At 46.0% G+C, this 15216-nt stretch overlaps 1 protein-coding gene across 2 annotated transcripts in view; it reads left to right on the forward strand.

The window, feature by feature from the left end:
- The window catches only part of odad2 (outer dynein arm docking complex subunit 2), a 36027-nt gene extending 21297 nt beyond the window's left edge, over positions 1 to 14730 (forward strand). For both annotated transcript variants that reach the window (XM_071525933.1, XM_071525932.1), the window contains 6 exons: positions 1562 to 1742; positions 1842 to 1903; positions 4404 to 4518; positions 7743 to 7931; positions 8184 to 8405; positions 14491 to 14730. In XM_071525933.1, coding sequence (XP_071382034.1) covers positions 1562 to 1742; positions 1842 to 1903; positions 4404 to 4518; positions 7743 to 7931; positions 8184 to 8405; positions 14491 to 14604 — 883 coding nt within the window. In that variant the 3' untranslated portion in view covers positions 14605 to 14730. The remainder of the gene's footprint in view (positions 1 to 1561; positions 1743 to 1841; positions 1904 to 4403; positions 4519 to 7742; positions 7932 to 8183; positions 8406 to 14490) is intronic.
- Positions 14731 to 15216: the final 486 nt, after the last annotated feature.

A 15216-nucleotide genomic window follows, 5' to 3' on the forward strand; every position in this document is an offset into this window, starting at 1 on the left:
TGAGACTTACAATATTACTGAGAGGGCTATGCCTGGGCCATGGTTATGTACCAGGGAAAAGTCCTGCAAGGAAACATTATTTTGTGCAGATTTAAAAGCAGATTTATGGATGCACTGATATGTGGCCCCCTGAACCTGTATTCTGAGGTGTTACGGACACACACAAATGCTGTTATAAAAAAAAGCCTTAACAAAAGAGTGAGGGAATAACTTTGCAATGGAAAGTCATGACTGCCAAGTCGTGGACCGTATTTGCCAGCACAATAATGTTTGGGGTCAAGATTGTGGGGTTCGCTTCCAATTACTGACTACCCCTCCATCTTACCTCTGTTCCAGCCCTATGATGAGCAAACCATAATTGCCTATCCAAATGATACTTCTCCTTACCTCACGTTCTGTCTACAGCTCTTTGCTCACCCGAGAGTTATTCAGTTGTACCCTGCTGTTCCCTTTCAAATGAAATAAGTCAATCTGTCTGTAAAACTTCAGGTTGCTAATGTGTCCCTTCACGGTCACTGCTGAGCTTCTTGGAGGGTCTCTTCTCACAGTCCCTGAAATGATGTCTTTCTTTCACTCGGGCCCTCCTAAAAACCCTCGTTGGTATAAAAGGCAGCATTAAAGCTTTCTGCACCACCAGTTGCATGTGTTGCTGCAGCAGATGAATGAGGGAAGGAAAAGGAAGACAATCAATCATAGAAATCTGCTGCACAGAAGCCCCACTGTGGTTCTTGTGTCTTCTGACAGGCTTTAATAAAGCTTCCAGTTGTGTGGAGCCCAGTGTTTTCAGTAGAAGCCGCTTCAGGCAGCTTTGTGTAATGTTACTCTTGCCATCACGTAATTACGTTGAGTTGGGATTGGTTTAACAAAAATAGACATGACTTGCCGTTCATTTATCAAAAGTTATGTCTGTGATTACAAGATAATTCTACTGTAGTCCACTGCCGATGACACTTCTGTGATGGCAAAGGAAAACCCTTGTTTTTCTTTTTGGTGAATTTGAAAGTTAACTTCTGGCAGCTTCTCTGTTCATTAGCAGTGTTTTCACTTGCAAGAATAGGCTATGTTTTGGTGGACCCTGACCAAAACCAAATGACCTTGGCCATCTACAATAGCCTACGGACTGTGTTGCCAGCAACCGTAACTGTGAATAAAAACAGTCGTAGAACTTAACTGTACATCAGAGGATTATTGAGGCTTTCTGCGACCGCATTATATCCTTTTTAAGTGTTTACTATAGTTTACCACTCTATAGCACTGGCAAGCAACGCTAAATCACAGCAAAACAGGGAGTGAGCGCTTCCAAACCGCAGCAAACCTTCGGTCATACAAAGTACATGCGTGGGGCAGCTGTGAGGAGCCGTGGGAAAACTGCCTCTGCTACTGGGTTAAGTGTTCTGCACCCAGGCCACCCGAAGGCAAAGCCACCCAATTCCTGCACAGTAGCTGCTAGATGTCACCTTGCCAACTGAGGTCAATGACAATTTATTACTTAGCTAATATGATGCTGTGATGATTACTGAGCCACTGTGTGAAGCCGAGCCTCTCATTCTCTCCTCCGAAGGTTTCAGGAGTACAAAGCCCTGGAGACCCTGGTTGGCCTGCTGACTGAGCAGCCTGAGGAAGTGCTGGTCAATGTGGTGGGAGCCTTGGGGGAATGCGCCCAGATAGCCGCCAACAGGGCCACCATCCGCAAGTGTGGAGGCATCCAGCCGCTGGTCAACCTGCTCACTGGAACCAACCAGGCATGTTGAGTCATCTCTGTCTGCATAGAGAACCTGCTTATTTTTTATTTGTTCATATAATTATTCATGCACGTGCTTTGCTTTCTTTCATTCATCTAGGCGCTGCTTGTGAATGTGACCAAGGCGGTGGGCGCCTGTGCAACAGAGATAGATAACATGGCGTAAGTCTCTCTCACTTCATATGCATCCGACAAGGTCACACGGCCTTTGAGGTTTGGCCTCCTGCCACAGAACACATTTACAGCACAGTGTTTTCACAAGGTAGACAGTCCCATGTGAGGTGTCTCTTAAAAGTTAGCGGCTCAGTGGCTTACCCATTGTCATACTGAATTAGGTCCAAACACATATTCTTGGCTGTGGAATGATGTCATATGTTATGGCAAAGGACTGACACACTCCGGGATCCAAAGACAGTATCATTACACTGTCATGGGCCAATGTTTAAAGAAATCTATGTTTTTTTAATGTGTAATTATACAGGTAGCTCTCTCTTTCATCCCCAGCTTAATGACAGATGTTAAAAGCTTTGTTTATTGTACCTGCTGCGTTAAATATGGTTGTGGTTTAATTCCCAGTGTTTTACTGTAGCGCTGTGGTCACTGTCAGGACTTGAGCTGGTCAGAGATACATACCTAAGGCTGGCCCTGTCCAAGACTTCATGGCTGGGAAAACACAATGAACCTACAGTCCAGAACAGTCTGTGTTCTGCTTATTCTGTGTTCATTTAACCTCTGCAGAACATTGTGTGGCCTCCATCTGAATCTCATTGCTTTTACAAGGCTGTTATGGACTGCAAGATCCCTCTTAATTAACACTGGACGCAAATGCAACTTGATATTTGAGTTCACATTGTTAGTTAGCTGTTAATTCTGTTGTTTGAGAGTATTACATTTGTTGGTTGAGCAAAAACCCACGGGTGCAATAAAAAGTGCTGCATGTTTTGACAAAATAAAGCCACTAACTGTGCTAGATTCAACACAAGAAGAGGAGTGTTTTACATCTAGGCCGGTCATCCAGCAGACATGTTCTCCATGTTTTCTCACGGTATGTATATTTAGGCCAGACCTTGTAATCTTTTAGCGTTCACACTTAGCTGTAAACAGAAAGTCGTTATTTCCACAGGCGCTTTTTGTATGTCCTGTGGCGGTGGCATATTTTGAGACGTATGTGTACAGTAGTTTGCTGAGCAATTAACATAACTCACATTTGATTGTTTCCTGCTCCAAACCGACAAGGCCAGCGCTGTTTTTCAGATTCCCAGTGATTAGACTCTCGCTGTTTGGCTAACTAACAAACACGATGATGTGATGTGTGCATATCTACGGTGTTGCCACACAGTCAGCTACAAAATCCCTGTCTGTTATGCATCACTTCACTTTGCCAACAAAAGCTATTGCTCAAGTAGCACCTTATGCTGTTCGGCACGATCATTCTCTCATCATCATTCTGGTGCAGGTCATCCATAACCACCGAAAGCCAAAAACAAACGCTGATCACTTTGAAATTTTCCATGAAATACTCTTGTGTTTGTTTTCATTCTCAACCAGTAGGCAGTGTGCGGTTAATGACATAGCACACTTCCTCCGATGAATCCTGTGTAGCTACAAGGAGGAACACACGTTGTTTAATGCCTCCAGGGTTTGCGGTCTCCTCCTCTAATCCATCACTGTCAGCTGCATCTTCATCGCTAATCTGTTTCATACCTGCTTCTTGGGAGGACGGAGCTGTTTTGGCGGACGATATGACGCTTCGTTTTTGTTTTCGGTCCGGATTTAAGAGGCCCCGCGGACTGGAATCTTGTGTTATGATCCCCCCAGACTGATTTATGTGCAAACGGAAGACAGATGGCGCAGGGGACGTCCCTGATGAGTGTTCGCTCGTTGCCAGTCACGGAGATACTGTGATTAGGGAGTGTTTAAGTAATTATGACAGCATTCAATGTCGGCCTTGTTGGTGGAAGCACACATGGGGAACACGTTACATGTTATTTATACCAGACAACGGGTGCACTGTGGCGTAATTCTTTGGGTTCCCAGACCCTGACTGCAGTTTTGACTACAGTCATGTATGCGGCATGAAATACGGCTCATGCTTAAGTAAACTTCACTCAGACCCTATGAAATATAGAGAGACCTGTCTGTGGCTCTGTTTGATTTGGAAAGAGGTCCTCCTTTTGGCCCGGGTTGAAAAACAAGCCACCAACATACAGCGTAACTTTGTCTCAGTTGCTATTTATAAATCCATGTATGAAGCGCTACACACAGATGTATACGAGTTAACCTCTGGCCCTAGCATCGCTGAGCTTTCCCATGGAGAGCGATTTGAGTGAGCAGACAGTGGGTGGGTTTCAGGTCTGGAGAGGAACTGTGCAGGACTGAAGGCGGGTTGTGATGGGAAGCCCATGCTTAAATTGATCCCTCCTTTGATCCTGCTTGGCAATAGTTATGCACTGCCTGCTCCTGGCTGGGGTGATATGGTCAGAGCTTTGAGAAGCAAACATGATCAGAAAAAAAAAGCTGCACTCTTAACTCAGAGTATATGAAATCACAGTGTGCCTACTTTTATCTGTCATGCTCATTCTTGTATTCTTTTTCTCCTTCTTCCCCTTTCTCCCCACTCCTTACCCCCACCCCTATTCTCCCTCTCTTCCTCTCTCTACAGAATCATTGACCGCCTTGATGGAGTTCGCCTGCTCTGGTCCTTGTTGAAAAACCCCAATGCAGATGTTCAAGCCAGCGCCGCATGGGCCATTTGTCCATGCATTGAGAATGCAAAGGTACGAGAGAGCATTTTTCACTCCTCCATGACCTAAAGTACATTTGTCTCCCGTAATTGCCTCTGCTCCATGTCTGTGCGGGTGAAAAAGACCAAAGGCACATAGACAGACTATAAATCAAAGAGGTCTGCAGGGTGCGTGTTGTTCTAGAATAAAGGGTTATCAGGGTTAGATCCCTCTCACCACACAGAAGCCTGCTTATATCACCCATGCTTGTCTCCAAAGCTCTCCTTCCAACCTGCTGTTGGGAGGTTTGCAGGGGCAGAGCAGTGTCAGCCGAGGCTTACATGAACCCTGGGCTAATATGAAGCAGAGAAGCCTCCTTGGCACACTGGGATTGGCGAACTGGGAAGCAGGCAGGGAGAAAGACTGAGTAATATCCTGTGGCATGGCTTCTGATTCCCCAGCTGAAAATCTTCCCTCAACATGCTACTAGTTACAGAGGCACACAATCCAGGCAGCAGACTTGCATGCGGCACAAAGTGCTAGACGGTGTCTCCGGTGAACCCACTTCTATAATACAAACATTACTCAACATGAAGAAAACAAAGGTTTGCAAAAGCAGCCAGCACATGGCTTAAATGCTGCTTTCATCAGGAACGTGCAACAGGCAGATTGGTCTGCTTTAAAACTTTTGCTTTTGAGATAAAACTATTCGAGGAATGAAAATAGATATTTTGGAGTTCTGTAAACATGTGTGTAATATTATCATGTTTTCCTTAAAATATTATGAGCTCCTTTATGCCCTCCTTCCAAGCCTGCAGCCTAGTATTACACAGCACTGGTGTCAATCAACTCTTATTTCAGTTAGACGTCAGCAGGTCTTTGATCCCCTGAGTGCTTGTATAATTTCCAAATACAAACGTAACGTTGTTCTATTAGATTATCGCCGTGATTAAGGTAAACAGCTTGTCAGTGGGACAATCTGGTTAAGTTTAAACAGATATATTGGGCCCAGACAGGTGTCTTGGGGGTGAAGCCTTTTTTGCTGGCTGGAATTTCTCTGGCCCAGAAGTGTGGCGAAAATGATGCATGGCAACCATATGGAGGGAGAGGAGGTTGCGCGGACCCGCTATTGAGCGCTAACAAAGTTTGACAATGTTTGTCTGGACGTCACCGTGCCAATTTTGAGGGAAATGCATGTACATGCTCTTTGGGTGATTTTTCTGAGACGGGGGCAATGACAAGAGCTAAATAGTGCTTTTTGCCCGTCGAGCCGGGGAACCTGATACAGCTGCTTCGGTGCAGTAGTTATTTAGATAAAAACCCCCATGTGGTTTGAGTTAGCAGTTCTATAGAGGATTTATGAGAGAGCCATGGTATAAATGCATCTGCTGGATGCTCCATGCTGCTGCCCCTCCTCAGACACAGACAGACACATACAGCACACCCCACTAGCACTTGCCTGCCAGGTCCACGACTTCAACACACTTATTATCATACAAGTGCTGTAAAGGCTTAGTAGTGAATCAGTCAGTTAGCTTTGTTCCTCAATCAAGGAAGTAGAACCTGCCCGGTCGCACCTAATGAGGTGTATCATTAATTTGCCTGGACATGGAGGCAACTTTGGACGCTTGATTTATTTTTCCTTTACATAGTAGCCATGTATGTTATAGAAGCCTGATTGCTTCAGAGAACGGGTCAGGGCAGCTTCTGCCATTCTGAGCTTGGCTTCCTCCCCTCGGCTCGAAATCACGCACAGCAGATAATGTGTTTTCTATTTCATTTCATCCTGGGTAAGAGGAGGGGAGAGAGGGGATAGCGAGAGAGGCCTTTCCGTGTGCAGCCTCATAATGCTGCGGTTTTCAGATCTGGGGGCCCGTCCAGGCCTTGAAAGAGATCCTGGCTAGTCTGTCGCAGCTGGTGGCTTGAGAGAGCTTCCTGTGTCGCAGGGACTCCCGGCCGGCCGTCATCAGTATTCCTGAGGAAGGGCTTCCTGTGTGCGTCGGGGGGTCAGCTCCTGGCCCCGGCCCCCCCGCCCTGCGCAGCGCACACGGCTCATCCTCTGGCACGGCATCACAGGACCCATAGACAGCGACCGCGCCCTGGCCAGATCTCAGCTATGAGCTCTCTGTTAGAGAGGGCAACACAACAGTACATCCAGCTCTTCCAAAGTAGCTGTACACTAAAACCGCACATCAGGACCTGCTTTTTGTCTGTGCCGAATTTGATGAAATCCCTGTAGACGTCTGCTGCCTATTTTAAAGAGTGAGGAGCAAACGTACAGTATAGCCTACATATTGAATTCTGTGTTTATTGTACTCCGCAGGACTGTGCCATACATCAGTAGTGGACATTTAGATTGATGTTGAAATGGACTCAAATTAAGCGTGCTTTGTGATTTGCATCCAGTCCATCCATAATTGTATGCTTTTGGGGAAATTTCTGTTCTATTTTCATAGCATTGAACATTACAGACTCAGCCACCTTGATGTATTCGTCCCTTTGGTGGCTGGCGATATGGTGAGTTGTGATTTTAAACAGCGGCCTGGTGTGCCAAGCCATACTGAAGTCAGTGCCCATGCCAGCTCTTCCGCTGTGGTTCCCTCGGCACTCGCCACCAGCCTCTTGGCTTGGTAGGCATCGCCCCATAAGTGGCTGAGAGTCCTGTGGTACCCGCTGGTGCCATGAACTCAAACCATGAAGCCTCTAGTCTACACTGTGTCAGCCCGGGGCAAAGGCTTTAAATGTCACTTCTAAGCTCTAAATGCTATGTTTCTTCCTCACTGACAAGTTCGGGCGAGAGGAGGAGAGGCTGACAAAGATGTCAAAGATGTATTGCCTATTCAGACAGATCCAAATGACAGTTCTGCCATAGACAATATAGCAGATGCTGTTGAAGCATTTTCATTTTTGATAACATTATCCTGTTCTACGCAGATGAAGATAGACATGACGATGATGATAAAGTATATAGATTGTTGCAGTCAGGTCTCACATTGACGACATCCTTTTTCCACTCAGTGTAATGCAGCGTAGAGCCAGGGCTATGTATTCCACCTCTGATTGGGTTACACTGATGGGACTTTGATTGTTGCTTAGGCTGATGAAAAGACTTTGTTTTTCCTTATTTTTGTGTGTCTTTTGTTTTCTCTGCCTTGCTCAAATGCCCCTGCCTGCCTCCCCCTCTTTGCTCACCCACTGCAGCCTCCCCCCTTCATCAGCCTCCCCCTTCATTTGCACAGAGCGAGAGCACCAGCTAATAACAGGCCCTTTGACTTTAGGATGCAGGGGAAATGGTGCGCTCCTTCGTCGGTGGATTGGAACTGATTGTTAATTTGCTGAAGTCAACAAACAAAGAGGTACTGGCGAGCGTTTGCGCCGCCATCGCCAAAATAGCCAAAGACAAGGAGAATCTGGCAGTCATCACCGATCACGGGGTTGTCCCGATGCTGGCCAAGCTGACTAACACAGTAAGTATACCTCCGCACTGGAGACAAACAAGATTTTCCTATTCAACAACACTGTATTTACTGCCGATATACGACTTAACTGTCTTTACAATGGATTTATGACGCCATTTTCTTAGTCATTGCGGCATAAATCCAGCTAATGAGAACGTTGATAGATTCTTGCAGCGATATAGTAGAACCGGTGCTTGTTGTACTGTACAGTGTACAGACCGGTCTCTGGGGCCCAATAGCATCCTGTTCTCCTCCACACAGACCGACGACAGGCTCCGTCGCCACCTGGCCGAGGCCGTCGCCCGCTGCTGCATGTGGGGAAGCAACAGGGTGTCTTTCGGGGAGGCTGGTGCCGTAGCCCCCCTGGTGCGCTACCTCAAGTCCAAAGACAGCTCGGTCCACCAGGCCACGGCCCAGGCCCTGCTCCAGCTGTCCAAGGACCCCAACAATTGCATCACCATGCACGAGAATGGAGTAGTCAAGGTCAGTCGCACTACTGTTGCAGTTGCTTTTCTTCCCCCAGCAGATATCCTACAGACTCCCTATTTTTTGCTTTCTTTGGTCGATCATTTACAAAGTAGTTATTTCTTTTGATTTAGTTTGGTGTTCTGAGACTAAATCCGGCATAATTGCATTGAGGAAAATGCGCCTTGGCCTCCCACCACCCTTGTTTTAGCGATGTGTGAAAAACACTGAGTAATAAACTTTGAAAAGCTGTGACTATTTTCAGAGCCTTTGACCGATGGAGCAGAAACAAAGTGGGTTTTATTCGCCGGCGGAAACATGACTCCACTTTCTAGCCGTCATGGGAATTCAGAAAAGCAAACAGCTCAGTGTGTGCGAAGTGCCATTTCCCCGGTAGACCCTAGATGCCATTACAGCACAAGTCAAAGGGCTGTAGCTGGGGGTAACAGTTGCTAAGGGCTGTTCCTGGACATCAGGGCAGAATGCAGCAATGATATGGTTCAGGCCAAGGAATAGGGTCAGAGCTGTTCAAGGCTAAAAGAGAACAATGTTTTGGTACGGTCAAGGGTTTTCTTCTCTATAAAGCTACATCCGCTGTTTTTTTTTTCAGCATTTTCTTCATCATGACAGTTATGCAGTGTAATTCCAAAAGGGAACAAGCATTGTTTTGCCAGTGCATTTTAGCCTATCGGGCTATTTCCATGCTCCACTCCAGAAAGTGTTTATGTTTGTCTCTGACAGTGATGTAGAGATTTTATGTTAAGATTACCCTGTAATTGATGTCTTGTCACAGATGATCATGTAGCCATAATTCAGTGTTTGGGAAAACATTTCTAGCTTATTCTCTAATTTAATCATGTTTGGCGGAGAAACACTTTCACATGAGAAATCTTTTTGTGGCCACAGAGAGTTAAAATTGTTCCTTTTTTTGCTCAATAACAACTGCGATATAAATTATGAAGTGGTTATCCAATTGCAGCCAAATATTTTTTCCCATGTTCATTTAATGGTGTACTTTAGCTTGATCTGCTGTTACAGTGTATGTGGTTCAACACTAGCCATAATTGGTAGCTGGACTGAACATTGGGTGTTCCGAAAGAGTTATGTCCAATTTGCAAAAGTCGTTAAGCTGAATGTTTTTTGTAGTTCGAGCCACGACAAAAACTGGACAAGCCCTCTTTCTTGCTCTCACTGTGTGTGTGTGTGTGTGTAGTTGCACGTGTCTGTATATTTGAAAGCTCTGTGTATGTGTTTGTGTGTATGCACGGGCGCGCGTCTGTGTGTGTATGTGTGCAAATACACTGCATACCACCCTTTTTAATCTGTCTCTCTGTTTGCCCTTATTAATGTACCAGTTCAGAGTTGCAACACTACTCCATAATGTATTTTTGGACTTTTAAAGAGCTTAATTACCAAAGGCCACGTAACCGTTTCATTTGTTCTTAATCTCAGACGTGGAAACACAACACAGGCAGGCTCATTGTTCAGTCTGGCCTCCAGTCTCCACCAGTCTGGGGAGGGAGGCTGATGTTTACCTGCCTGACCCCCCGAGGAAACATTACGGCATGAGAGCTTGTCAATCTCCAGTGAGGGAGCCGTTCAGCCTGCACTGTAACGCTCTGCTTGGTGATATACAGGCCGCTACCGCAGAGAATGTGCTAAAACAATATCTCTCAATAGTTCTGAATGGGTCGGAGAGGGTTTTATCGAGGAGCGATGCCGGGCCCGGTCCGTGCGGCGCATCTAATTTACGGCCCGGCGTAAAACTCTCGACTGCCTCTTGTATTATTGCAACCGTATTTCAAAAAGAGCGTTTCTGTGCCACTGAGAAGCTCTCAAAACATGTTCACCCACGTGTAGTATATGATTTCCAATGATTTCTCGCAGCGAAGGCCTCTCTCCCTGCGAATTCGGTTCAGTAAGTAACTTTCCTCCCCCAGCACACTTAATGGTGTATAGCCCGGTCCCCCAAGAATCACGGAGGAAATTAAGCATTGAAAAGAAAGTATTTCACACTGGAAAACACATTAGTGACCCGTCTCACTTTTTTTTCTTCTTCTTTTTTCTCTGTCCCTTCCACAGTGTTAAAAATCCCAAATCCATTCAATTCCAGTTTTTCACTTTCATAAATCACACATGGACCTTTGTGGTATATATAAATATAATATAATTAGAATAATATATAACATCTTTACATAAAAGTTTAATTTCATGTTTTGAAAGTCTTTAAAACTCTTGTCTTGTCTTCCATTTTGGACTCAGCATCATCTTGCCCTTTGTTTCATTGTGTGATTTTGCTCTGGTTTTCCTTGGTCTTGTCAAGGAAATCTGTTGCCTTCTCAGAAACGAGTCTTGTTCAGGATTCAGGAGCACGCTTTCCCAGAGGAAATGTCTACCAGGGAAAAGAGAATTTTAGCCTGAGAGATGAATTGCCCTCCCCGTTTGATTTGACATCTACACTTGGTATCTCACAGTTTTATAAGGATGTGCTTTATTTTGTCCCATGTACAAAATCAACACGCCCTCCCCTGTGCTTTACATTGCTTCCAGAGGACTGGGGATTGTTTGCCGAAACCATAAATCCTAGTAGACAGCTTTAGCCAGCTTTTTGTATTAAAGAGTCTCTTTCATAAGAAAAGCTTTGTGAAGTAAATTGATGAAAATTACAAAATGCCGATGGTAATTATTGGTAATTTTCAACTGAAGGTATTCCAGAGCATAGCTTTTGCCAGGTCCTGGTATGTATTTTAGGCTTTTACTAATCTAAATGAGAAAAACGTTTGCACTTTTGTTGCCATGAGCACACTTCTGCCCCGTAGTGTTTGTTTTAATTTTTTTCTTCTCTCTGACAAATTCAGGCTTCAGGAGTGAAAGTGTGAGGCTGTGGGGGGCAAAGACTACACCAAATGAGAGGGAAGGAGAGGAAAACAAGCAGCGTCAGAATTTAAACAAAGCGTCGCAGATTTATTTTTGAGGTTTCCTCTCAGTCATGCTTTGTGTGTAACAGGATTTCAGGACGCGGGTGTGGTGAGCAGATGACACAGGCGCCGCATGCTACCTGCTCTGTTTTGACTACCGTGTTTTTGAGATCCATGGAGTGTAATGCTTCAGGCCCACCGACATAAGCCTCTCCCCCGCACGCCGGAATGCCAAGTGGTGTCCTTCAGGTTGAAGAGGCTTTCGGGTTCAGACTGAATGTCTCACAATCAAACTTTCCGCTCAAAGTCATTGATTTTAATGCTGCTTTCCCTCCTTTTCCTCTTCTCCTTGAGAGACAGGGAGAAGCCAGCTTAACAGTCTTTGGCTCACTGGAGGCTGTAGGGAATGTTGTTTACCTTGACTTCCCTCACTAACTTCCCCTCCGCCCGGCTAAACACTGCTGTCTGTTTGTGCTGTTTGCCTACACAGGGGAGCCTGAAACATGGGAACGGCGGGGCTGGGAGGGGTAGGGGGGGGAGGCTGCTGGAGCCATAATGGCTGTCAGACCCGGGGCACAGGGGAATTTAAACCTGAACTCCTGCAGGGAGCGGCGGTCCAACAACGTGCACTTAACACCGTGACACCTCCATGTGTGATGGGATGTGTGCGTGCACATGCAACAATGTGTGCAGCCCTCCCACACCGCACGCCTTGCTCCTCTCCCCCCCCCCCCCCCCCACCCCACCCCGCTCCTTCCACAGCAGCCAGAGAAGCGTGTTCCCCAGCTCCCTTCTTGGAGGTCAGGACTCACTGGAGCTCTCTGAAGTGCAAAAACCTCAGACTCACGATTCATTTTTCAAACGTGGGGCAAGTGTTCATGTTACCACGGTCAGGGAATATCCAACAAGTGGCGTATTATATTCTTTGAGATCCCAGCTGGGAGGGAAAGAGCAAGGCAGAAAAAAAGAGGGCAGCATAGAGAGACACGCTTATCTTAGCCTAGCTGTGCGCTTCGGGAGACCTTATTTGGCGACGTCTGAATAACATGCTATGAGGTTGGCATAAATGCTGCCTCTGGCACTTCTCAGGCATCCTCTCTTTTCACAAAAGAGGCTTGTTTGAGCGAGCTGCATGTTTTCTGGAGCCTGTGGATGTAAGTTTGCTTTCGGAGGTGTTTTGGATGCTATTTAAAAATCATATAAAAACCGAGGGCAAACGCTTCACATATACTCCCTGACACTAGCGCATTGAGAGGAGCTGACACCTCGGCCCGCAGTGCGCCCTTTTCCACCAAATGATATGATTATAATCAAGAGGAATGATAGTATTTTCTCAGCTTTTAGCGGGTTGTACTGTATTTTAGGTCCACAGCCCGTTCGTGCTCATACACAGAGGACGGTTCGCCTTCATCTTTCATCTGTTTTCTTTTCACTATTTATCTTTGTGCAGAAAATTCTGGGAATGTCTCCTCTCCACTTCCTTGGCTCAGCGCTAACCACACAAATGTGCGGAGCAGCCTTTTAAGTTTGCATGTAACATGGAGCGGGGTCAGGGTTCAGCCGCAGCCCGACTCTGACATGCATTATGAACGCAACGATAACACGGGACGAAAACAGACTCCGGTTTGCCCGAGCAGCGATCGGATGAGTTCAAGACGCGGGCCGAGCAGTTTCATATGGAAGGAGATAAGAGAAGGCAACACATGATGGGGATTAGCGGGTCTCTATGCGCAGGCTGTTAGCAGAAATGATTATTCCTAGAAAGGATGACAGTGACATTTTGTTAGCGTGACACAGACAAAGGAATTGCAGCGCTTCCTATCTCCACATCTGGTGTCAGCGGAGGTTTCGAGTGAGAGGGAGGCAAGCGGGCAGAGAGACTGAGGCAGGCAGGACTTTTGAGAATCATTCTGCTCACTTAAACTATAATTCAGTGGACGGATTTAAGTTTTAAAGAGGCTCGGTCCTCGGTTCATTTCCTTCCACAGTGACAGTCTAGATATTGTCTGCTGTGCTGCTCATAGGATCACCAAGGATGTGACATGGCAGCAGTGAAACCAGGGGAAACAATCCGGAGGGCGTTCAAACACCACTTCTAAGCCTGCTACAACACACTCTTGTTAAACAAGTCTTTTTGAAAAGATTTTTTCATTCAGTGGAGAAAGAGGCCTTGATATATGAGGCTCAAAAGTGGCTCAAATGGCTCAACAATTAATGCATTTATCAAGACTTCATTATGTTTAAGACTAGGGAGTTCTTAAGTGCTTAGTTTGGGGATTTGATGTTGCCTTTGGTTCATTATTGATGTAAACAAGAGTAGCCAAAATAATTGCCAGTGTGGCTTAGGAAGGCTCAATGGCACACCATTGTGATTTCATGAAGGAGCACACATTGAACAAATTTAGATTCATACTTAGCGCCAGAGTGTTTGTGCCTACATTTACTTTTATTTTGATTCAGCCCTGCAGCCGCCCACAAACATAATGTAGTCATTTTGCTCAAGATAAAAAAGCAATAAAAAAACAAACAAAAAAAACAACGTCATGCAGCGGTATACCATAGCCAGTTTGTTTCTTTTTGCTTCTTTGTATAGGCTACCAACTCTTTGAACGCAATAAAAACGTTTTAATGTATAATTTTATGTAACCGAAAAATGCACCTCCAAAGCTAGAGATTTCTGGAGAGCGAAAAACCCTGTTCTGCAACGAGATCAAACGGATCCATTATACAAGCCAGTAATAGTCGGATATAATGTGACCTTTGGAGCGGTGGAAAGGCTGTCGAGTGGTGTGGTTCGTGCTCAGGTTTTTAATGTCGAGCCTGCCCCGCTCGACTTTCATCTGAACAAACTTACAGAAGCATGTGTGCTCGCAGCTGTAACCCCTTTGCTGAGGCATGGTTTGGAAGGTTAAAATGGGACACACACAGAGTACACACACACACACAGAGAGGGACACGTGCCACTGCAGCTTGGGACTGTCACAGCACAGCCACTGTATATCTTTGCAGCCATCGTCGGTGGCAGTATGCAGTGACTCCCTCTGAAATGGCTACTGGATGCTTTCAAACATACCCACTGCAGACTGTATTAGCCCTCCCTTGGATAACTGTTATTCCTCAAGAATCTGTTCCTGCTGTACATCTCGCCCTGCCAACTCTAACTGCTGCCTCCTCTGCTCCTACAGCTCCTGATAGGAATGATGGGTTCCACTGATGAGATCCTGCAGGAAGCTGCCGCCGGCTGCGTGGCCAACATCCGACGACTGGCCCTGGCCAATGACAAGGCCCGATACGGTTAGCGGTTACCACCAATCACAGCGCCCCCCTAACAGTCCCGCTGCTCTTGCCGGTGCCGAGGGGCAGGTTTGGACAGCAACGGCAAATATTTACACTCCCATCCATCCTCGTATACCACCCTCTTCTTTTCCCCATCCTACTCCAACGCCACAATAAGAGTGTTTCAAATAAAATATTGCATCTCGAGTGATGAGTGTATATTTATTTGCCGTCCCGCTTCCGTTCTAGCAGGTGGCTTTCATCCCGAGCGCCGCATTTACATCAATTATCTCATCAGGAGTTCATGCAAACATTTTAGGAAGCCCTCCTCTCCTTCTCTCCCTGTCTCCGCTTGGAAATTTTGATGATAAAAGTAAATGCTTCGTTCTTCATGTTTGTTCTGACGCCAAATGCCCCCGCGCGTTCCTGCGAGGAAAGCGGTTCGGAGCATGTTCTCTGCAGTCGCATTCCTTGCGTAATTCACACGAGACCACCATATCTAAACAAGAGCCACATCTGGTTGCGTTGCTCAACCTCCTCTTATACATATACTCCATAGCTGTGCGATGGTTAATATATGTACCATATCCAAATGCAGAAAACACACAACCCGCAGAGAGACATTTGGATAAACC

The sequence above is a fragment of the Centroberyx affinis genome, unplaced genomic scaffold (genome assembly GCF_046629955.1).
Source record: "Centroberyx affinis isolate AG114_WGS23_722 - 3 ecotype Tasmania unplaced genomic scaffold, CSIRO-AGI_Caff_v1 ptg001367l_1, whole genome shotgun sequence".
In the NCBI taxonomy this organism is placed as follows: domain Eukaryota; kingdom Metazoa; phylum Chordata; class Actinopteri; order Beryciformes; family Berycidae; genus Centroberyx; species Centroberyx affinis.